Consider the following 22,340-nt stretch of genomic DNA (forward strand, 5'->3'; position numbering starts at 1 on the left):
CATGATAGCTTTGTCCACTTTTGGCCCACCTATTCGGAGTCGCCGCTGAACGGCTCAAGCTTACTATCTCTCGGGAAAGAAACCCATTCCGGGTGCCGAGTCCGACAATCCATTAACTGCCATTACAGGCAGGAATCGCACCATTGCTCGCATCCGCAGATGGCGGTAGTACATCATCGACTAAATCAGATCACTACGTGCATGTACGACTGGTCTTTGGCTCTATGGGACAGACGTAGAGATACGGTCGCCCCAGACGGTGCACCTTCTACGAGGCGAGTACTAAGTAGTACTGTTACGACGGATGGGAACCAAACAATAATTTTGCGAACGTGGAGGCCACTGGTACGGCTGAGGGCATGATTTGCTCAAGAGATGTTTGCGCTATCAGAGCAAGCCCATGGGGAACTGGGCCCAACTGGGCAAACTGGTTGGCTGTAGCCGCAAGCTGGGAATCGGAGCGCGCCCCCGTCTTCGCATCAGGCTCCGGCTGGACCTCGCGGAAAGGGGGTGCATCCGAGTCGGCAGCTTCGACTGGGCGGGGCGGTGTGGTACGCTGTGAAGAGAGCATCTCAGCGTGGCTAGCACTTTGGCATGTCATGCATGCGGACGCAAAGATGGAAATGTACGTACCATTCCTAGCCGGAGGTTGTGGCCCATCAGCCTCTTCCACTGCAGCGGGATCGAGAGCTCGACAGAGAGCCAGAGCTCCCGACGTCGGTGGGCATCTGAGCCTTCTGGAGGGCGCTCCAGCGCGACTCGCAAAATACGGGGGTTGGGCAGATTGTCGACTGCAATCGCACCGGTGTGGATGATGAACTCGGCAGCGAGTGAGCATTCTTGGGTGCCGAAGGAGTCGGAATAGAATGGGAATGTCACATGACTAGGATTGGAAGCGTGTATGTCTTGGAGGAGATCGAAGGAAGATCCGAAGGGCGGGCTGCCGCCGCGAACTTCCTCAGAGGACTGCGTTCGCGCATCTGATATTATACAGTAGTCTGCGCTTGAGGCGGAGAAGCGTGCCTTCGCATCCGGGGATGGCGCCAGGCCACGTAGGGTGCCGCCGAGGGAGCTCAACATGCACGGACCCCGTTTGGTGAGAGCCAGTTCCAGTCGAACACTCGTCGGGGAGGAGGGGTCGGGAGACTCGGAGGAGCTGAGACTGGTTGTCAAAATGAACTCGCCCTTCCTAGTGTGGCTGAACTGCACAGGAGAGAGGGCATATCCGACGCCATGCAGCTCTTCCTCGCATCGAGGGGCAACGTGAAAGGTTACGCCGACCTCTCCAACCTCGGACGAGAAGAGGCTAGTGCTGCACGGTGAAGACGTTGCTGCGTGAGCGGGTGAGTGACGCAGAAGGGGTATTTTGATAGGTGCTGGCGAGAGGAACTCCAGAGCTTCCGTCAACACGTCCTTGGTGAGGCGGACGGTGTGAGACGGATTATGCCACTGGCACCCTGCGATTTGTGTCCCGATCCGCAGACCTTGGTGATATCCTGCTCCAGGCGGTTGTTTGCATAATGGTAAGGTGATCAGAGCTCCATCTCTGTCTTCGCACTGCAGGAGGGCAAGCATGTGGGCGTGACCGAGCCGCTTACATGTCTCGCAGGCCAACCCGCCGGAAGGCTCCAGGGATGGAGAGAAGTGGGGGAGGATCTGGGGAATCCTGAGAAGATCGATACACAGGAGCTCCATCTCAACGCCCTGCGGGGTGAAGACGCTGTGAAGTCGTGGGACATCCTCCTCCTTGTGTCCGATGCGTGTTGCGAACTCCATAGGAGACAGCGTGTTGATAGTACCAAACTCGAAGTTTTGTGGGGCGTGAGCGAGGAGGCCGCAGCTGTGGGAAGTACGTTCAGCGGACCGTGTTCCTGGGCGAGTAAGCGACGACAGAGTGAGCGATGATCCCCAAGCGAAGATGCTCTGGTCCGGGATAGTGCGCATGACCTCCTCCTGAAGCCGAAGGAACGCGTTATGGCCCTCCCCGTATATTGTAGGCATGTGGACTCCGAATATACCCATCAGCGAGTAAGCCTGGTCCTCGACGCGTGTAGTCCTGCGCTTGGCGGCCCACGACATCCTCCGCGCAATAGCGATGGAGTCTAGCGTCGCTCGACCGGTCAGAACATCGAAGTCTATGCCGGTGACGTCCTCAAGGATCGACGCCAGTCCAAGCTTGGTGCCGATAAAGCGCCACGTCTGCGTCAGGAACACAGCCCGCCTCGGTGCGATCAATTCCTGTAGCGTCCAGCCTCGCGTATGCCATCGGCTCATCCCGAAGCTCGAAGAAGAGCAAGAGGGTACGTCGGTGTCGGGTACGTCGCTGAGATAGACGTAGCATATGTCTGCAAGTCGGTACCATTCATACATGGAGTTGATCGCCTCGGAGAGCTCCGCACTACTGGACTTGTCGATGCAGCAGGTGTCGTTCCAGAGAAGACGATAGCCAGCCTTTCGCGCGACCTCACAGGCGCCCTTGATCTTGGCAGAAAGCTTGGGGTGGGAGAAGAGGGCAGAGCTCGGCGCGTCGGCGGTACCGGAAAGGGCGGCAGGTGTGGCCTCGACTTCGTCCTGGAGCTTCCGTATATCGTTGTAGGATTGCTCGCCACCCTCTTCCTCGGATTGCCATGTGTGGGACAAGATGGCATAGGTGACGCCGAGCGTGCTATCCTTCCAGACGAATCTTCCCGTCGATGTATCGAGGAAGCGCGGCATGCTGGAGCGTGTATTTCAACAGGTCTGTTCATCAGATTCCGTGTAAATGTGCCGGTTAAGTCTTTTACCTTTGTGTCGAGAGCTGTAGATGGCTCCAAGTGGAGAGAGAGACAGGAAGAGGCGGAGAGGTGTGGAACGGATACAGGGAGCTACACCACGCAGAGACAGGGCTAAGGGCCCAGAGGAGACTGGGATCCGAGTGGTCGAGGGGAGACAGCGGAGAGTACGCCTTATACGTGTGAAGAATCCTTCGGGGGCGCGCACGGGCTGGAACACATCGCTGGCCCCCTTCTCGTGAACCTTATATGACGAAGTCATGAACCTCCGTGCACCTCAGGCTTCTGGTGAGAAGGCCGCGCACAGCCAGCCCGCCGGAATCTGTTGACCGCACAGCCCATCGTGAGCATTGCCGCCGAGCACGGGTAGAGCGAAAATACTCATGGATATACTTATGACAATCCATTTGACGAATACGTACGGTCCCGTGGTACATGATGCATGGTACGAAGCGCTTTAAACCTGATTTCATGCACCGTGACATCCTTGAGCGCGGGGGCGGCGCTGACTCACATTGAAGGTTTACCTTGAAGCCGACGTCACTGTGTGCTGGACGTGCCGTAGCATGAGTACACGGTCATTCATTACCGTAGATATCACCTACATGGATCATACACGCCTCAGAAAGTAAAGTACTTGGAGCGTACTGGCGGTTTCCCCGCTGCTAGCTCATGGGTGTTGCGCAATTAGCGCAAGCGCTCGCCGGTTCGTGGCGGCGGGCGTGCGGCTGGCAGGAGGCTGCGGCAGGCGCTTAGTCTTGGTACTTTCCTCGCCGTCGTCTTGCCCTCAGTGAGTGCCCCTATCGATGCCATACAGAAAGAACATATAGAGTATCTGTGTACACCCACACTTCCCACGTAAAGTATATAACAAAATGCACCACATATCTACTCGACGTCCTCATGAGCCATGCATGGAGCTAGCCTTCTCCATCCCCCTGTCCAACTCCTCGACCCAACTGGAGACCTCCATGTCGTGCATCACGTACCTTCCCTCCCCACATTCATGGGTGACCGCCACCTCGATCGCGCGCACCGCCTTCCCTACCAGCGCAAGCCACCACTGCGTCGCCTCGTCCGGCGCGGCGCACGCGATCGCGGTGTCGAATGCCCCGCTCCTGCTGCGCAGGTACCGCTTGATCGGCGCCTCGGGGGTCTGGCTGCCCGTGAGCCAGTGCGCGGCGTGCCGCGAGGCGAGCGTGTAGAAGAGCATGTCCGTCATCCACATGCAGTTGTACCCGAGTACGTGGTATTGCCGCACGGCGAGGCGTCCGTGCGCGATGATCAACAACTCCGCAAGCGTGGCGAGGGTCGGCGCCGCGCCGCACGGGATGCTGCCGGCGGAGGGGGGCGGGGCGGAGATGCACGAGATGCGGGTGCAGTGCGGAGTGAGCGAGTCGTGGTCGTCGCTGAGACGGACCACCAATTGCGAGTCGGACCCAGAGGGCGGCGTGGCCCAGTAGTCCACCTTGATGTGCGTCTTGCGCTTGCGGGGAAGGAGGACGGTAATGACGGTGAACTGGTGCCCCAGGACCCCCTGCGTCGCCTGCACAACAGCGCTTGCGGGCGAGGTGTCCTTGAACGTCTCGACACATTTGAGGGGGAGCGACGGGGCGATGTGCTGCTCCCGCAGGTATCTTGCGAACTTCGCAGTCGAGAGGGGATACGACGCGGTGTTGAGCTTGGAGGACTCGAGCACGTCGCTGATGAGGGCGCAGGACTGGGAGGCGAGCGTGGCAGCGTCGGACGACGAAGCAGACGCGCTGGAAGCGAGCAGCGACGCAAAGAACTCCATACTGATCAATGCGACGTCGGTGCGAGCGCAAGGCGTAGGCTCTGCAGGTCGTGAACGTGAACGGCTGCTGCGAATTATATACTAATCATCCTGATGTGATGCAGTAGGAAGCGCCGCCTCGTTGCTTGTACACACCGCCATGGGACATCTCGAAGGCTCTGGCTTCGAATTCGATGCGACGTGAGAGCAAGAGCCTAGCGAAATATAGAGCACTTCGTCGCCGTTGAACACGAGTACAAGGCACTGCACACTCAACGCCGTCAACGCAATCGCCGATCCATCGCGGATCAAGCTTCCGCAAGTCTCTGAAAGCGAGGAGGGGCTCACCTACTGACACTGCCTATTGGCGACGCAAGCTCAAGGCTGCGACACACGCAGTGCTAGCCTGAACGCAGCCGCGCACATACACAGCGGCGCCCACTGCGTGATCGCTTCTGCGCTGTAGCAGGCTTTCTCCTTCAAAAGAGCTGTCAGATATACTGGTGAGCCTACTGGGGGGGAAAAGGCGCGATGCAGGGAAAGACGGAGCTGACAGCAAAAGTGAGGAGGAGGAGGAGGAGGAGGAGGGGACAAACCTACGCAAGTCGTGTCGACCAATCCACTCGGAAGAACCCCACGGCAGCATCCGGCTGCCCGCCACGTGGCACCATGGCTCATTGGCGCTCGCCTCCAGCCTGAGGAATCCAGGATCCTCCCTCACACTCAGCACGCCGTTCCTCGCTTACACATTCAGGTCTATCGATGTTCTTGCATTATATCTTCCATATGGGAAACACCACACTAAGGCGGCTATCAGGAGCTCCTGCGTCTCTGGACGGTGATATGACCGGACCCTCAATATAAGTAAGTATACGGTATAAGGTTCACGTGAATATGTGCATGGCCATTCAGACAGATCTTCCAAGGCAAGGCGTGCCACGCGCCTTGCCCGGAATTGCCCTCTGCCATTCTCTGACACAGCCTTAACGTATTCTCGACCTCGTGAGGATACCGCCCCGAGAACAACCCTCTGCCCAGTGTGTATATTCCTCTCTAACCTGCGTCCACCTTACCCGTCAACTCCTCCGCGTACTGGCCTCTTCTGCCCCCCCTCAAAGGTCACTTAGCGGACATCGCCTCCTCGAGCAAACACACAGGTAAGAAGCGAATATTCGTATATGTGCCATATCGGTACTCACTTGTAATCCAGTCCAGGTCTCGCCTGTAGCCATGAATACGCTGGCACCCCGTCTTCCCATCGAGGTGTGCGAGAACGTCATCGACCACTGTATCAGCCGCGTGGACGCAGAACATCACGAAGACGTATTCGAATCCTACGGGGCGCTCCTGGCTTTCTCGCTCACCTGCCGGAATCTTTTACCTCGCAGCCGCCGCAATCTGTACGCGGTCGTGATGTTTACCGGTAGCGACCAGGTGGACGCACTGTGTACGACTCTCACCCGCCCCAGAAGGGCTGGTTGTTCGATTCCTACTGGATAGCGGCGTGCTTGCATCTCCAAAACCCTCGGACGTTTGTGTTTACGCTCCCGGCGGGCCCGCACTCGGGCTCAAATACCATACGGTGCACGCCGGACTGGTGGAGGCAGGAAATACAGGCGCGGCTCAAGTCGTCGAAGGTGCAGGTGCTTGTCGAACTTACCGCAGATAACGGTGAGTCAATCCATCTGGCTGATTTATCGGACATATATTGACCTTACCCCTGGTCGGATAATGTGCATGTATTCAGTAGATACGTTGTGGCCATGCCCCTGGCTAGAGGAGGACGCAGAAGACTGGCTGGGCATCGACACCTGGGAATATCCTGAGTACATTCCAGTTATAACTTACGCTTCGCCGCTTGAGACGGAGGAGGAACTTCAAGGTTACGACTCCGATAGCACGACGTCTACGGACAGTGGGTCGGAGCTGTTATAGATGGCGCCAGTGTAGACAACGCCTTGCCATTCTTCTCCGGGAAAGTTGTACGTCCGTTCCAACAACATCTCACGAATCTCTTGACGATTTACCTTTCCAGCCTACTAGGAAAATGGAGCAAACTATAGCGCATTAGCATGTGCGGGACGGGCATGATGGAACACGGAACGAAGGGACAGTCCACATCGAAAGCCAACGCAGGTCGCGGTCTTCCGCTTCACTGATTCGAAATGAATGCACTATATTCAGGAACAACACGACGTCCGCGGCTTGTTGGGTCCGGGCTGTCCGAACCAGGCACTGGCGACCGGTGCTCTTGAACATGTTCTTTCGGTAAACCGCCGTATACCACACACACCTCGAAGCACGCGCGCCCGGATTACATTGTGCCTTCGTATGACGCGCGGCTGCACATTTCACGTCCCTCCGCCTCGTACCGCCGGAACGCATAGTACCACAGACTGTTACGCGCGACTCGGGAGGCTATAGGTACGGATTCTCTCCTTTTAGCAATACGCCGCGCAAGAATAGACTAGACATGCCTCCCTCCGGATGCTCCTTCTTTCTGACGCCTCACACGAAGTCATGTTATGTACGAAACACGTCGGAGCATACGCGCTTCACCCACGGGCGATAGTGCTAGACGTTGTGCCGGCGTCCGATCTACGCTTCTCTCCGCTCTGATGGGCCCCTCTTACCTACCGCCCTCGGGCCTCATACCTCGTGTCACAGACTTGCGGCGGGCGCAGCGCGGTGCTGTCGCTGGTGAACATCGATAAGGTCCGCCTTCCGACAGCATCCCGTTGTGCTACAGTCCGTGAGCAGCTTCCCGCTCCGCAACGCGTCGTACGAACGTACCTAATCTCACCATCTTTCCCCTGACTGGAGGGTGGAACTCGGCCCGAATCGAACACTAATGGCCCGACGTTGAGAATGACGGGCTCCGTGGCATCGTGAGCTGCCTGCGGGGTTTCTGTTGAATTGATATGTGCGCCCGTCGACGCTCGAAGTGTCATATGTTGGACATGGTGCGCTAGAACAGGCGGCGCGAGAAGGGGCAGTCGGGCTTCGGTTGAATTGCATGTTGGACACCGGCCTGCGCTCCAAGGAGACATCGTGTTTGCGGCGCGGTTCCGGTCGCTGACCTGGTTCCGGAGGTTGGTTCTTCTATGCCGGTGCTGCGTTGCTTTCCCTACCGGGCTTGAATGGTTGACCAGTGGGACCCGGCGCGCGAGCCTCGTGATAGGTTGTAGCGCGTATCGCGACTAATATTGGTTTCGATGTGCCTTGTGCGACATTGGTCCCGATGGGATGGTCGCGGAGATGATGGTACGGCGGCAACTCGAAGGTATTGCTGCTCACCCGATATCCTCGAAGACGGGTACAATACGCGCTGCGTTAGTAAGCACGGTTGCTGCGGCTGGTACGCATAGTACGTACATGGGAGTCCCAAGACCAGCGGGAAACTCGAGTTGCTAGCGCACCCGAGGAGTCCGAGTCCAGCTCTGGAGAATTGTGGCGGGTGTTGTAACGGATGGAGGGATCTGGCCATAGATCTCCTTGTGGCGCTGGCATCACTGTAAGCTAATCTCGATTGTCTGTTTCCCACGATAGTTGCTCGGGCGCCTCCACTGCACTCCTCCTCCGAGACTCCCACGACGAGCGATTCCTCGTAACTCGGGGTACCTTGCAACATATCTCTCGCTGAGCTTCATTGGCACTTAGGGGCATACTCCAGAGTCGAGACCACCTGACAGGTCTGCGCAAGGAAATTTGCGTGTGCACTACCGGTAAGCCTGAGAATAATCACTGTGGCCGCTTCTGTTCTGATATTGATAGAGATAGCCCGGACGCGCCCGCGAACATGGCGTTGCTTCGGCGTGCGGAGTCGCGTACGACATTTGCACAGAAAACACTGTTTTCTCACATATAGCGCTTTGGATGGCCTATGAGTGTGACGTGCTTAGAAGCAGGAACGGTTTGCAGATTCCGACCTCGCACCGCATCGGACTCGACTAGCTCCCCGCGGCGTCCGGTTTGGTGGCGGGACAGATCCACGGCTTCGCGCGCATGTAGGCGCAGGCCCGATGGGAGTTTCTGGCCAACGCCCGAAGATGGCTTCCTGCCCGATATGTAAGCGAGGTCATTTGGATTGGGCATACCCTGTGCGCTCCATCACAGCGCTGCCGGCAGCTCGCCCTCGAGACGGGGCTCGTGAGCTGCCGAAGGCCGCAGTGCGCTGCCGTCACTCAAATTGCCCGCAATCAGACGACGGAACCGTGCAAAGCTTGACAGGCGGCGACATATATACTGGTCCCCGGCCGTGGTGGAGCAGCCCAGTCCTGCTGCTCACCGACACCCCTTTCCAAAACATCCGACGTCCCCCCTCTCCGTAGAACTTGTACTCACCTCACCTTCAACAACTTCACGATGTCTATGCTTCAGAACGCACCTGGTTTCTACAATGCCAAGGTCCAGACGGTGCAGGGCGCCAACAGCAAGACGTTCAAGCGTATAGAGCTTGACACCACCCTCACCATCCCCGAGCTGTTCGAGTTCCATGCGAAACACAGCCCGGAACACCCCGTCTTCGTGTATGCAGACGAGAACAACCAGGAGCATGTTCTCTACTACCCCGAGGTCTACCGCGGAATCCGCAAGGCCGCCACGCTCAGCGCAGGCTACTACGAGCGCATGGCGGATTACTACGCACAGGCGCAGCAGGGGAAAAACGCGACCGAGCCGCCCGTCATCGGCATCCTCGCGACCGCAGGTACGCGCATCAAGCGTCGTTTGACACGCCGTCCACGCTGACACTCCACGCAGACACGATCTCCTTCTACACCCTGAAGGTTGGGCTGATGTACCTCGGGCTCACGCCCTTCCCGATCTCGACGCGCAACTCCGCGATCGGCGTCGCGCACCTCGTCTCGAAGACGGGCGTGCGCCAGATGTTCGTGAGCGCAGACCCCGCAATGCAGCGGCTCGCTCACGAGACGATCGAGCTGCTCGCGAAGGACGGGCTCGCGCTCGACCTGCTGCCCATGCCGACGTTCGAGGACATGTACGGGCCCGGGGGCGACGACGCGTTCGTGCCCATGGGCAAGGTCAGCCCGGACCAGACGGCTATCATCCTGCATTCCTCCGGTGAGTGCCCCGAGGCGAGCGGCGTTGCGTGGAGGGATCCGTAGATGCTTATACTGTAATTCGCAGGATCCACGGCATTCCCGAAGCCGATCAAGTTCCTGGACAAGAACTTTAGGAAGTGGGGCACCTTCGTCTGTACGTGTCGATGCGCCACATGCGGATTTGATGGGGTGGCTGACTGGTCGTGAATTTGCAGTCTATGGCGACTTTGACTTCTGCGGCGTCCGGGTCGCAACGCAGCCGAACCCTATGTTCCGTGGGTCATCTCTTTGTTTCCGCGGGTGGCGTAACATACATCGCTGACATCTCTCTCTTCAGACGTGATGGGTTCGCTCACAATGGTCTGGTCGGTACGTGTCTTAACTTCACGTCTGCGTGGATCCGCGCTCATACGTGTATGCGACCAGCTGTACGTTGGTGTGGTTTGGACAGTGTTCGAGCCCAAGACGCCACCGATCATGCCTACGCCCGAGGTTATTCTGGACTCGGTTGTGGCCACTCGCACCGAGGTGGAGTATATTGTCCCCGCCATTATAGAGGTAGATCCGCGGCACGCGATCCAGTGCTTCGGATACCAGATTGACGCGTACACAGACGTGGGCGAAAGACCCAGAGAACATGGAACGGATGAAGACCTTGCGCGCCGTGGTATGTCTCTCCAAGGCGTCCTAGGATGTTTCTTTGTTGACTCCAGTTGCGCACAGATCTATGCGGCAGCGCCGATGAACAAGCAGATCGGGGACCGTATGACGGCGGAGGGCATCGCGCTCATCCCCTTCTACGGCTCGTCAGTCGCCATTCATTCTTGTACAGACGTCGCCCCGAGCTGACACCGTCTCGAATTTCGCTAATAGGACGGAGATCGGCGCGGCAGTGCGCCTGATCCCGAATCCGGACACGATGGACAAGTCCGAGTGGGAGTACTTCCAGATCTCGCCGCACATCGACATCCGCCTCCTCCCGCAAGACGGCCAGCCGGACATCTTCGAGCCCGTCGCATTCGTTAGTATCTTCTCTATTCCAGGCGCGGGCGGCGCGGACTGATACCAGGTGCACAGGACTCGCCGACGTTCACCCCGAACGTGTTCAACTCGGTCATTGACGGGCGCCCTGCGTTCTCGTCGAACGATCTGTTGCAGCGGCACCCCACCAAGCACCATCTGTTCCGTGTGTTTGGGCGTAAGGACGATCAGCTCATGCTGTCTACCGGAGAGAAGGTGCATAAATCCGCTGTAGTTCGCGTTCCGGCGCCCGTTTGCTAATCATTTGCTTCGCATTGCAGACCAACCCGGCACCTCTTGGTACGTAGCACTTGACAAGGAGGGATCACAGTGACTAACTACGCTTCGCGATGTAGAGGCGATTTTGGTCCAAGACCCACACGTGCACGCGTGCCTGATGTTCGGCCGTGGGCGCTTCCAGAACGGTGTTCTCATTCAGCCAAAGGAGCAGTTCGATCCAAATGACGAGGCGAAGTTAGAGGAGTTCCGTAACAAGATCTGGTAAGTACAACATCCTACAGATGGTATCTTCGCGGGCGACATCTCACATATGCACTGCCTTATCTGTGCAGGCCGACAGTTGAGGAGCTCAACTCGTACGCGCCCTCACATTCGCGCCTCTTCAAGGAGGTAAGCGAGGCACCTTCCTGGAACATCCCCACAGTTCGCTAATGCCGCGGCAGACGATCATGGTCACATCTCCCGACAAGCCCTTGGAGTACACGGCGAAGGGCACGCCACGTCGGCAGGTCTGCATCGCCGCATACGCCGAGGAGATTGACGCCCTCTACAAGCGCATTGAGGAGTCGTCCCAGGTCCTCGCCCCGCCGCGCGACTGGTCGCCCGCCAGCACGCACGCATACATCAAAGCCGTAGTGCGGAAGGTGATGAAAAACGACGACATCCAAGACGACGATGACCTCTTCCAGAATGGCTGTGACAGGTGCGTGCCCCTCAGGTGTCCTCTATGGTTGAATGTTCCACCTACTGACGCCGGCGTTGACACGGCACAGTCTGCAGGCAACGTGGATCCGCAACACGCTCATCCACGCGCTCCGCGCCGTGGCGACCGTGAGCACGCACGACATCCCGTCCAACTTCGTGTACGCGCACCCCTCGATCCGCGCGCTCTCGACGTTCCTGTCCGGCCTCATCTCGGGCGAGACGGCGCTCGCGGGCGCGGATGCAGAGCGCGCAGCGGCGATCGCGCGGATGCGTGCGCTCCTCGACAAGTACAGCGCGGGGCTCGAGCGCCACTTCCCGGAGAAGCTCGCGAACGGGCATGCAAACGGCCACGCGAACGGCGCGCCTGCTGGTGCGGAGACCGTCATCCTTACGGGCACCACGGGGCGACTTGGCGCGCACCTCCTTGCGCAGCTGCTGGAGCGGGCGGACGTCGTGAGGGTGTATGCGCTAAACCGCGAGCCCTCTGGGTCTGTGCAGGCGCTGGAGGCGCGGCAGAAGGCTGCGTTCGAGCAGTGGGGCCTGGACGGCTCTTTGTTGACGTCCGGCAAGGTTACCCTGCACGTCGTCGACCTCGCGAAGACCAATCTCGGATTGAGCGGGGAGGTATACGAAGGGGTGAGCACTGCCTATGAGAGCCCGAGGTGGTGTCGCTGACGCAATATACAGATGAGATCTAGCGTCACTCAGATCATCCACAATGGTGAGCTTATTGCATATGTGCACTGCAGAGATCGTGTTGTTAACACTAGCTACCTTCACAGCGTGGCGCGTGGACTTCCAGGTCTCGCTCCAATCATTCGAGCCGCTCCTGGCTGGTGCAAGGAACTTGCTCGACCTCGCTCTTCACTCCCCTCTTCCCGGAGGGCCCCGCGTGCTCTTCGTCAGCTCCATCTCCTCACTACGCAGTAAGTGCACCCCTCTATTTCGTGTTATAACTCACTGACCTTATGTGTCGCAGACTACTCTGGCTCGAAGCCTGCAGAGGAGACGCACGAGACCGAGCCCGACCTCGCAGCTGGCTCCGGCTACAGCGAGAGCAAGTGGGTCACAGAACATCTCTTTAGCCTGGCTACGGAGAAGACGGGCTTGCAAACGACGTCCGTCCGCGTCGGGCAGGTCAGCGGTGACCAGCGCCTGGGCGGCTGGAACACGACGGAGTGGGTCGCCGCGCTCGTCCGCGCCAGCCAGCGCCTCGGCTGTATCCCCGTCAAGGAAGAGGTGCGCCATGCCCTAGCATATCCCTCTGTTACGTTTACTAATCGCCCCGTTGTGCAGGAGGTCACCTGGGTCGCCGTCGACGTCGTCGCCTCCGCGCTGCAGGACATGGTCGACAGCGGCGAGCGCTCTCTGCACCTCGTCTCGCCCAAGCCCGTGCAGTGGAACACCATCTTCGTCCCGATCGCCGGGCGGCTCGGGCTGCCCACGGTCCCCTACGCGGAGTGGACCGCGAAGCTCGAGCACTCCGCGACCGTCGCGGCGCAGGCGGGGCCCGGGGTCGGCCAGCACGACGCGGCGCACAACCTGCTCGGGTTCTTCAAGAGCGAGGGCATGGGCGGTGCCGCGGTGCCACTGAGCACGGAGAAGGCGGTGCGGGCGTCGAAGAGCCTCGCGAACGCGCGTCCGATCGGGGGGGAGGACGCGGTGAAGTATGTGGAGTACTGGGCGAAGGTCGGGCATATCAAGGCGTAGACGACCTCGCGCGTGATGGTTAGTAGATGGGGGTGTATATGTACCACAGCATAGATTGTATCAACAGACATATTAGTAGCGTGACTTGAATGGATGGACACCGTGCACTGCGCTTGGGCGAATGAGAAGCCAAGATTCAGAATCGCGCGTCATATGCCGTAGCAGTGGCACTGAGACGGCGCTGAGCGTTGAGCGCTAAGCAACTAGGATTCTTGAACTTAGCGTCCATCACCCACTCCAGGATGCATGATGACTTCCACGGCCCTGACTCTAGCGGAAATCAAGACTCTCCTGCAATACTCGACGAACCTCAATCCCGAGCCTGACCTTCTTCAGGCTGGGGCGCACTCGGACCCCGTTCTAGCTCCGGACCCCGTTCTAGCTCCGGGCCCCGAGCAATACGACCTGCACCCCGAAGGGGATCAGCGTGCAGTCAGGGCAATCGTGAAAGACGGTATACACATGGTAGTCAAGTTCGGAGTGGAAGTCTATGCGCGCGAGGCCGACGTCATGACATTCGTAGCGTCCCACACATCTATCCACATACCGCGCCTCTACGGCGTCTTCACCGAGGCCGTCTTAAACAACACCGTAACCTACATCGTCCAGGAACAGGTCCCCGGCACCCGGCTCGAGCACGTCTTCGAAACTCTCTCCGCGTCCGAGCGCGACGCGATCGCGCACCAGCTGAAGGACGTCTTCATCCAGTTGCACAGTCTGGCCGGTGGCAGGACGCGACTCGAGCCGTTCGGTGGCGGCTCGTGGGCGCGCACCCTCTGGTTCAAGTGCTTCCAGAACGACTTTCCCATGGGCGACGACGACGCACACACGACGCGCGCCCTGCTCACCTACTTCCTCGGGATCACAAGCAGACGGTACCGACCCGGCGGCGCCTGGAAGCTCGACGAATTTCTCGCGCTCTTCGATCTCGACCGGGCTCCGATATTCTCGCATGGCGACCTTACGCCTTGGAACATCATGGTGCACAACGGGCGAATCTCCGGGATCGTCGACTGGGCGGAGGCGGGCTGGTACCCGTACTTCTGGGACAGCTTCGTGCTCGACCGCGCGGCGTCCATGTTCTGGAAGGTCCCGGGTGCGCAGGAGATGCTGCGCGCGGCGTTGCTTGAGTTCTTCCCCGAGGGTACCGAGTTTGGGATCCACTGGAATGTCCAGAGCGACTTCTATTACTGATGTACCCGGCTCGGTGTGTCTTTGCAAGCGTTCCCCAATCAAAACATTGTAACTGACGAACTTCTCCTGTCAGGACGCCACCATCTGGTATATACCTCCACGCTGCAGAGCGATCTCCGATTATGCGCCTGGGAATGACCTGCGCGACTATGCAATGTAGCGGAGTCGCGCTAGATAGAATGCCTACAGCATGGTCGTTCCGCAGGAGTCTGGTTTTTGCCTAAAGGAACGCGTGCTTCGAGACGTGTGGAGTGTGCGTTCCGCCAGCCGGGTGGAGACATTGAAGAACAACCAGCCGACAACTCACGATGCCCACCGCCTGAACTTGTCGGTGAAGGTTACCTGAATTGCCGTCGACGTTGTTGTATCGGCACTGTAGAACGCAGTCAGTAGCGGCGGGTGCACTGGCACCCTCAGCAGTCTCGCCCCAGCCCGTGCACTAGTGGAACAACGTCTTCGTCCCGATCGCCGAGCGGTTCGAGTCGGCCGTGGTGACTCCCATACGTCGAGTGGATCGTGAGGCTCGAGTCGGTGGCGTCGCAGCGCAGGTGGCTCCAGGGTTCGTCAGCATGATGCGCACAATTCTTTACAAGTGATAGCATGGGCGCGCGGCGGTGCGTGCGCCGCCCAGTATGAGACGCTTAGCAGGCATAGTATCAAACATTAGAGCAGTCTCCACTGAAGGAAGATACGAGATGGGAGCGCACGACGTGCATAGATTCTTCCAATACGCAATATACGCGAGGATAGATGATTACTACGAGCATCCGTTGTGCTTCCAGACTTTTCTTCGGTCGTTCTTATAGTATGATGCAGCAAATAAATTCGAGGATACAGATACATAGTGTAGAGGTGCGGTCACGTAGCATGAACAGGCAAGGACGCCAGTTTCAAGGAGAAGTACGAAGCCCCTCAGCCTGTGAGCTGTGCCGTAACTTAACTCATCACCGTCGGGCGAGCAACAGGCCGTTTCCGGGTAGACTGCGAGGCAGCGCCCCTGTCCTAGTTTCTCCGCCTTGTGGTACGGTAGTTGTAGGCGTCCCGGATGGCCTGCTCCGCCTGTTGCGGGGTGAAGTGGTCATGATGATTGTATACGTACCTGCTGTCCGTCCGGGCCCTGTGGAGCTGGTAGACAAACGAATTCAGCTTGCATACAGAGGGCTTCAAAGCGCAAGTCGAACCCACCCTGGCGTTGATCTGGTCCGGAGTAATACACATCGCGCGGATGGTGTTCACGACGCATGTGATACAGTTCGAGCCTGCGTTGTTACCGACGTGAGTCGGGTCCTGCTCTGAGCAGTAGTCCACGAGCGTCCGGCGGCTCGGTCGGTCCAGCGTCCCGACGTGCATGAAAGCCCAGTGTTGGGCGCTTCCGTAATCGCGTTGGCGAAAGTGCCGGCGGAAGGCGTACTGGCCCGTCGCATTGTCCTCGTTCGGAACGAAGATTTCCATGACGTGATAGCCTTCCAGACGCTCCCCGTGCCGACGGTTCGGGTCCCTAAGAGGGCCAGCGATGGCCCAGACGATACGCCAGTGGATTTCTCTAGTGGCTGTATGGCAGGTTAGCGGAAGTATTGAGAAGAATTCAGATACGTAGTACTCACTGTCATGCACCGCTATGTAGATCGGCATCGGGTCGTTGAACTCGACACACATATCGAGAACCCTTTGGTCTTTACATTCATTGAAGCGCCTCATAGAAACAGGTATCGTGCTCTTGATAGAGATCTGGAGATGATGAGAATCGATGGGCTAGCGGGAAGAAGAGAGGACGACACGGCAAGCACCGCAGGATATCACGGCCCCAGAAAGACTTTGAGATCGTGAAGCAAACTATAACTGTCGCTAATCCTTTGTCCCCGAACAAAGAGATTTTTGACAGTTATCGTTTGTTTCAAGTTCCTGGGCCTATCCGACGTCCTGATATCCCGGGATGTTTGCCGTGCGATGAGGTGGGCTGCAGCTATGGGCTGGAAGAAATTGCAGGCAGGCCTATATATACGGAAATAGGGGATGCGAGACGGTTGCATTGCGCTGAGTCTCCAACAGACGGTGGGCTGGTAAATCAACATGAGAAGAAAGGAGTCGGCTGTTGCGGGTACTAACCTGGGAAGGTGGGGCCATGTCTTTGTCCTACTACCGTCGCGCAGGCAAGGGCGTGTGCTGCTGAACTCCCCAAGCGGATGCACATAGACGACCGGACCAGCTGCGAACGAGCATCCTGTCCGCGCTACAATGGGGTCGGCTTGTGCAATGTTGGGGTGGGCTTCCCGGTTTCGTCCATCCATAGAGTGTCGCACAATGGGAGTGCCTGGCACAGAAGGCATGTAGTAGAACGGCTTAGCCGTGGCCGCCGCATGAAGGTAAGGCGCAATCGTGTACCTGTGGCTAAGAGAGTGGGACCCTGGAAGTCGAGGGGACAATAGGATGGCTGGTCCGCCCGGATATATGCTACACAGGCAAGCGTGTAAAGTGGTGACGTAGGTGCTAGTGAGCGCGCACTTACGAGTCATCGTTAATGAGACAATTGTGTGAGATCTGTACAGGCTTGGATCCAGGGTCGCTTGTGGTAGTTGTTAGAGGACTCTGTTAGGGCAATGGCTAAGCGAACAGGTTCCATGATCGTGCGCCTCCAGCGGTACGGAATAGTATGGGGCCTCTACTAGGTACCGCCCCATAGGCCCAGGGGCGTCCGCACATGGCTTGGTGCTTGACCGGGAGACACAGTGGAGGCTATCGGCGTACGCGTACACCTATAGGAGGAGGTCAATGTACCAATGAACGGAGTGGTAGACAGCATCGGGGAATTGGCCTCTATTGTATATGCCCATGTAAGCCCATGTAATAAGTACATTCTCTACAATTTTTAGAAGTATTGTGGACGTCCTTACATGGTCATATATGATCAATCTCCCTTTGGCAAACAACACAAGCCTTGCGAGACGCTACAAGACTTGGGCGCATTATATCTCTTGCAGGACTCCTGACACCCCGTCGGGGCCAACGTAGCGCGCCCCCGTCGGTCTGGTCTCCGGAGCGGGAACTTCAAACCATTTGCTTCTCACGCAGGAAAAGTATTCGCAAAGAGATAGTATTATAGAACATACATATACATGTAGAGGACACAGCTCAGGAAATATAGGTAGATCCGCCGATAACTCACCTGTAGCAAACCCGTCGTCGCAGGCCCGGGACGGCGGCGGCGGCGGCGGCGTCACGTCCTGCACAGAATAGCACACCCCACGGCGCGGAGAGCGCACGTCGACAGAGGGGGTCCGAGCGCGACCTGGGCGACCTTGCAGGGCATGTACGAATGTCTTGCGCGGATCCCGGATGTGGTGTTCTTGATGCCTACATAACGATGCACGTTAGTATAACGTCGTAGCCGGCCGCAATGGCCCGCTCCCTCATAACAAGGACGTGGACGGCCACGGAGCAAGCAGCTCGGGAGTCGAGTCAATAGTCCACCAACATGGACGCAGCTTGGCTGCGGAGCAATAACAGCTCTGGACACGAGGGGAGATGGGAGAGGAGCTAAGGCAAGGACGGACGCGCACGATGGTGCCAGCGCACGCAGGCTTTGAGGCCACGGGAAGAGGCTTTAGGGCCGGCGGTTACGGCCTTCCTGCCGCGCGATGAGAGTCATGCCCGCTGCCCAGCGACCTGGTCAGTACCTATAATGTGAGTACAAGAATTGGACGGGCCTGACAAGTCCTCGGAAGTGTGGCGAGATATTAGGATCAGATATAAGGCCATACAAGTTCACAACAGACTTGTGCCAACATATAAGCGCTAAAAGGTCATATCTGCCGAAGGCGGATTCCCCGATGAGATGCGGCACAAAGGGAGTGCCACCGAACAACGTCCGCGACCGAATTACAAGCGCGCTTATTCTGGCGCCCGTCGGTAGCCACATCCGAAAGTTCGGATATCTCTGGATATTCCCCTCAACTTCTCCATCAACGTGCAACCTCTCGTCTCTCAACCACCACCATCTCATGATGGCTTCCATGGGCACTCTCCAAGAAGTCAAGGCCCTTCTGCGCTACTCTACCAACCTCAAGCCTAAACCGATCGGCACAAACCAAAACCCCGTCCCGACTGGTCCTGAACCGTACGCGCTGCCCTCATGGGGGACAGGGCGCGCGGTGAGGGCTATCGTTAAAGACGACGTACCAATGGTAGTCAAGTTCGGCCTAGAGGTGTATGCGCGCGAGGCCGAAGTCATGAACTATGTGGCGTCGCGCACACCCATTCCCATGCCGCGCGTCTACGGCGTCTTCACCGAGGCCGTCGAGCAGTCGGATGACATTATGACCTACATCGTCCAGGAGCAAGTCCCCGGCATGCGACTCGAACACGCCTTCGAGTCGCTCTCTGCCTCCGAGCGCGACGCAATTGCGCGCCAGCTTAAGGGTATCTTCACCCAGCTCCGCGGCCTCACGGATGGCCAAACAAGACTCCAGCCGTTCGGTGACGACTCCTGGGCGCGCACATTTTGGTTCAAGAACTTCCAGCGTAACTTCCCTATGGGCGACGAGGACGCGCGGACGACACGCTCTTTCCTCGAGTACTTCATCAAGATCAAAAGCAGATCCATCCGAGACTGCGACTGGACGCGCGACGAGTTCCTGGCTTTCTTCGACCTCAACCGCACCCCCATGTTCTCGCACGGCGACCTGACGCCCTGGAACATCATGGTGCACAACGGGCGCATCTCTGGCGTCGTCGACTGGGCGGAGGCGGGATGGTACCCGTACTTCTGGGACAGCTTCGTACTAGAGCGCGCGGCGGACCGATTTTGGCAGATTCAAGGCGTCGACAAGATGCTGCGGGCGGCGCTGCTCGAGTTCTTCCCGGAAGGCGACAAGTTCGCCGTCCACTGGGGCGTGCAGTGGGACAACTACTGGTGATGCGTGAACAAATGTGCGCCTTCGGAAAGTTTCCCGATGGACGAATCACAGCTGACCATATTCTGTCAGACGCCGCCCACTACTCAATATTTTCGAACGATCTTGTCCTATATCCGATGGCTTGAAAGTCATCAATTGCCATGACGCAGCGGAGTGGTATGGATTTCGCTGAGAATCTAGGTTACGTGTGTCAGCGAATTGTTGTACAATCTCTCACCTGTCAGCAATATATTGTATCAATATCCCAACCCAGGTACTCCGGCACTGATTATGCGGAAGTATGCGGGGTGTTCGTCCGGGGAGAGATCAGGAGGGCACATTAGCATCCGCCGGCGGCCACGATCACGAGCTGACTCTGCGACTGCTCGGTCGGATGATGCTTAGCGGACGCCATTCGGAACGAGACCCAGACACGACGGCTTCGTTGTATTTTTGCCGGAGGAAAAGGCGCCTTTATCTCCACCAGTTTAAGCACCCTGCTGCCAGCCCCGTCGCGGCACAGGCGGATTCTGGGATAAGCGGATACGACGCGACTAATAACCTGTTGAATCCCACAAGAGCGAAGGCATGAGCGGTGGGGCGGTATTGCCTGGGCGCGGAGAACACGGTTGTACAATCCTCTGAGAGCCTGACGAGTACGCGCCCGAACGGACGACCGGACGGTGTATCCGAATGCATTGGGGTACAACACTGGCGAGGGGTGAACGAGTTCGCGTGCAAGAAAATCAAGAAACGGGGATACGTGACGCTCCATATACATAGACTGTTCCAACGCGCCTGAGTCACCTAGTAGCATTGCAAGGTACGATCCGCGACGCGATCCGTTCGCCCGGTCAGAGCGGTTCTCATACCCTGTCCATCGCGCCTTAGCACTCGACGAAAAGATTCATGCGTCCTGTGGGCGGGCGATAGCTGAAAGAGATGTAGTCAGGGAGTAGAAGGTGGTGCAGCGGGTGTAGAAAACTTACGGATTCCGATTCTTTTATGCTCTGTAGAGACCCCCCTCGCGCTCATATATGCATCTTCTGAGCCGTAGCATGTCCGACCTTGAAGTTTCACCCAAGGGATAGATGGGAGCCAGAACTTCCGCAACTTTAGAACGACCGGTTCCACGACCTCGACCTCGAGCTCATCCCGCCAGTCTCCCGGCGAAGGGTAAGTCAGACACCGGAATCTATCGAAATCGTCTGCATCGCTTGAGTCGTTGTCCGCATCGATCCATACGAGCCTCCACAGAGGATCTATACATTCAGCGTGAGAGTCAAGATCAATTTCACGCGTCATGCGTCAAGAAGAACACTAGACGAGGACACGGCGGCTCACCGTGTTCTGTGCTGCTCTCAACCATCACCGAAAGGGCTGGCATTTCTAGCCGCTTGTGTATCTCCTGTGCCCACCAATCCGACGTATCCCAACTGGTCTGAGATGCTGCGGAGCGCGGCAGCGTGACAGACAGCACCCGGAGGCTCCGGAGGCCATGGCATACCTCAATGAACAGGGGCCCAATAAGCTTCCGCAGGAGCGCATAGCGGCTTATTGCTTGGTCGATAGCGAGGTCGCCAGACGGCGGCCAAAGGCGAAACAAGATGTGCTGTAAGCGCGAATGGGTGCGCGCCTCGAGAATGAGAAAAGCCGCCCAAGTTGAGAAGCTGTCGGAAGGGTCCATTCTACTTGGCAAAGTTACGCAGCAGTTGTTGAAGTCGGTCACAAAAACCAGCATCTCCAGGAAAAGAGACACCGACACTAGCCCAGATAACACGTCTGGGTAAGGGGCCGCGGCCCATCATGTAAGTGAATGAGCGGTGATCCATACGATGGGTAGATAACAAGAGATGAGTTATGGCTTACCAAAGTCGCATCCGCCCAATGGATGCCAATGCAAGACTAGCTCCACAAGACATGTGCCGAATGTGGGTATAAGTGAGATGTGGAGAGAGTGACTCTCTGGGCTTTGCTTATGAGGGTCGAACAGGTCAGCGCAGCGTTACTACAAGCAGCCGGTGTACACTCACATCTACTTCGAGAAATTGAAGTGAGGGGGACCGATTTTTTTGTGTTACAAGGGTTTGCATGGAGCGTATTTGATCGGGTGATACCTCTGCGTTGTTCATAGCGCCAGAAAACATAAACACGTGAAGTCGCTCTAGCTCGCAAAATGCCCACATGACCCGGACGGCCTGAGGGGATGTCCAGAAAGGTGCTGAGCTCCACAGAAAGAGCTCGGTGATGGGATAGAGTGAGGCAAGCCTATGATACCACGGCGGGTAGAGTGACCAGTCCACTTTCAGTACTAGCGTCTGCACGTTCGGAACCTTGCTAACAAGTTCGGAACGGGCGAACGGGATGTACTTTCCACCCGATGTTTTGTCCTGGCTGGGATCCACCCTAAGCGCACGGACGAGTTCTCCCAGGGAGGGGTTGCTAGTGAGGGTCGCGAGGAGCTCGTCCACCTGTTCGCTGCACCTGAACATCACGACTGAGTACAGATTTTTGCGGCTGCGTGGCAGCAAATCGCGGCAGATCAGCGAGCATGTGCAGAGGACTTGATATGCGCGGAGGACTTGTTCGTGGTTGGGTACTGCCGCATGGCTAACGCATGAATCGATGATCTCCTCGATGACTTCGACCGGGAGGCGGGGTCCGTTCATGACCGTGAGGTAGATTCCGCCTGATGGGCATTAGTACGGTCCATGTTGGAGAATCAAGTGTAATACCTGTGTAGAGGGCCGCGTCGAGTAGGATAAAACGGTGTGGCCTATCAAGGAGCACCCAGAGCTAGCGAAAAAGATGGAGGTGCAGAGCAGAGTGCCCGCCGTTGTCAACGGGCGGCCGCCACGAGTTTGAACAAGCCAGGGACGGCAAGAGGCCTGCCAGTGTCACTTTACGGAAGCGATGACGCGGCCTGGTCGACGCCCGATGCAAGTATTTCCGGAATAAGAGCCTGGGGGTC

The 22,340-nt window shown here is 57.7% G+C and overlaps 8 protein-coding genes across 8 annotated transcripts; 4 read left to right on the top strand and 4 right to left on the bottom strand.

Moving 5' to 3' along the window:
- Nucleotides 1-1,905: 1,905 nt before the first annotated feature.
- On the bottom strand, nucleotides 1,906-2,484 carry TRAVEDRAFT_86320 (uncharacterized protein; the record flags this gene model as incomplete). Its single annotated transcript, XM_008042246.1, has 1 exon — nucleotides 1,906-2,484. A coding segment is annotated over one exon (579 nt), but the record flags the coding sequence as incomplete, so codon positions are not given.
- A 1,102-nt stretch (nucleotides 2,485-3,586) lies between these two features.
- TRAVEDRAFT_170214 (uncharacterized protein) lies at nucleotides 3,587-5,109 on the bottom strand. The gene is made up of 2 exons (XM_008042247.1): nucleotides 4,894-5,109; nucleotides 3,587-4,809 (listed from the first exon to the last, which is right to left on the bottom strand). Exon 2 carries the CDS (start codon nucleotides 4,564-4,566, stop codon nucleotides 3,673-3,675), a length of 894 nt encoding a protein of 297 aa, XP_008040438.1. The 5' UTR covers nucleotides 4,567-4,809; nucleotides 4,894-5,109; the 3' UTR covers nucleotides 3,587-3,672.
- Nucleotides 5,110-5,666: 557 nt separating this feature from the next.
- Nucleotides 5,667-6,729, top strand: TRAVEDRAFT_72970 (uncharacterized protein). Its single transcript, XM_008042248.1, has 4 exons — nucleotides 5,667-5,702; nucleotides 5,756-6,216; nucleotides 6,293-6,527; nucleotides 6,581-6,729. The coding sequence occupies exon 2, from the start codon at nucleotides 5,776-5,778 to the stop codon at nucleotides 6,043-6,045; it is 270 nt and encodes an 89-aa protein (XP_008040439.1). The 5' UTR covers nucleotides 5,667-5,702; nucleotides 5,756-5,775; the 3' UTR covers nucleotides 6,046-6,216; nucleotides 6,293-6,527; nucleotides 6,581-6,729.
- Nucleotides 6,730-8,916: 2,187 nt separating this feature from the next.
- Nucleotides 8,917-13,391, top strand: TRAVEDRAFT_170215 (acetyl-CoA synthetase-like protein; the record flags this gene model as incomplete). The annotated part of the gene is made up of 19 exons (XM_008042249.1): nucleotides 8,917-9,253; nucleotides 9,307-9,627; nucleotides 9,694-9,762; nucleotides 9,824-9,883; nucleotides 9,946-9,977; nucleotides 10,035-10,166; nucleotides 10,222-10,275; nucleotides 10,332-10,414; nucleotides 10,482-10,629; nucleotides 10,686-10,844; nucleotides 10,910-10,928; nucleotides 10,985-11,129; nucleotides 11,201-11,258; nucleotides 11,312-11,571; nucleotides 11,642-12,209; nucleotides 12,261-12,294; nucleotides 12,356-12,499; nucleotides 12,553-12,812; nucleotides 12,870-13,391. The coding sequence occupies 19 exons, from the start codon at nucleotides 8,917-8,919 to the stop codon at nucleotides 13,281-13,283; spliced, it is 3,297 nt and encodes a 1,098-aa protein (XP_008040440.1). The 3' UTR covers nucleotides 13,284-13,391.
- Nucleotides 13,392-13,745: 354 nt separating this feature from the next.
- Nucleotides 13,746-14,477, top strand: TRAVEDRAFT_128113 (kinase-like protein; the record flags this gene model as incomplete). The annotated part of the gene is made up of 1 exon (XM_008042250.1): nucleotides 13,746-14,477. The coding sequence occupies one exon, from the start codon at nucleotides 13,746-13,748 to the stop codon at nucleotides 14,475-14,477; it is 732 nt and encodes a 243-aa protein (XP_008040441.1).
- A 1,002-nt stretch (nucleotides 14,478-15,479) lies between these two features.
- Nucleotides 15,480-16,133, bottom strand: TRAVEDRAFT_21557 (uncharacterized protein; the record flags this gene model as incomplete). The annotated part of the gene is made up of 4 exons (XM_008041817.1): nucleotides 15,480-15,536; nucleotides 15,577-15,594; nucleotides 15,663-16,027; nucleotides 16,082-16,133. 4 exons carry the CDS (start codon nucleotides 16,131-16,133, stop codon nucleotides 15,480-15,482), a joined length of 492 nt encoding a protein of 163 aa, XP_008040008.1.
- A 2,681-nt stretch (nucleotides 16,134-18,814) lies between these two features.
- TRAVEDRAFT_87954 (uncharacterized protein) lies at nucleotides 18,815-19,297 on the top strand (the record flags this gene model as incomplete). The annotated part of the gene is made up of 2 exons (XM_008042251.1): nucleotides 18,815-18,950; nucleotides 19,083-19,297. Coding segments are annotated over 2 exons (351 nt in total), but the record flags the coding sequence as incomplete, so codon positions are not given.
- Nucleotides 19,298-20,276: 979 nt separating this feature from the next.
- Nucleotides 20,277-21,056, bottom strand: TRAVEDRAFT_49184 (uncharacterized protein; the record flags this gene model as incomplete). Its single annotated transcript, XM_008041984.1, has 3 exons — nucleotides 20,277-20,302; nucleotides 20,359-20,631; nucleotides 20,714-21,056. 3 exons carry the CDS (start codon nucleotides 21,054-21,056, stop codon nucleotides 20,277-20,279), a joined length of 642 nt encoding a protein of 213 aa, XP_008040175.1.
- Nucleotides 21,057-22,340: the final 1,284 nt, after the last annotated feature.

The sequence above is a fragment of the Trametes versicolor genome (genome assembly GCF_000271585.1).
Source record: "Trametes versicolor FP-101664 SS1 unplaced genomic scaffold TRAVEscaffold_8, whole genome shotgun sequence".
Classification (NCBI taxonomy): domain Eukaryota; kingdom Fungi; phylum Basidiomycota; class Agaricomycetes; order Polyporales; family Polyporaceae; genus Trametes; species Trametes versicolor.

What these genes read in the sequence shown, in the direction of transcription:
- TRAVEDRAFT_170214 (XM_008042247.1), bottom strand. Translation starts at nt 4,566, where the DNA reads ATGGAGTTCTTTGCGTCGCTGCTCGCTTCCAGCGCGTCTGCTTCGTCG.
- TRAVEDRAFT_72970 (XM_008042248.1), top strand. Translation starts at nt 5,776, where the DNA reads ATGAATACGCTGGCACCCCGTCTTCCCATCGAGGTGTGCGAGAACGTC.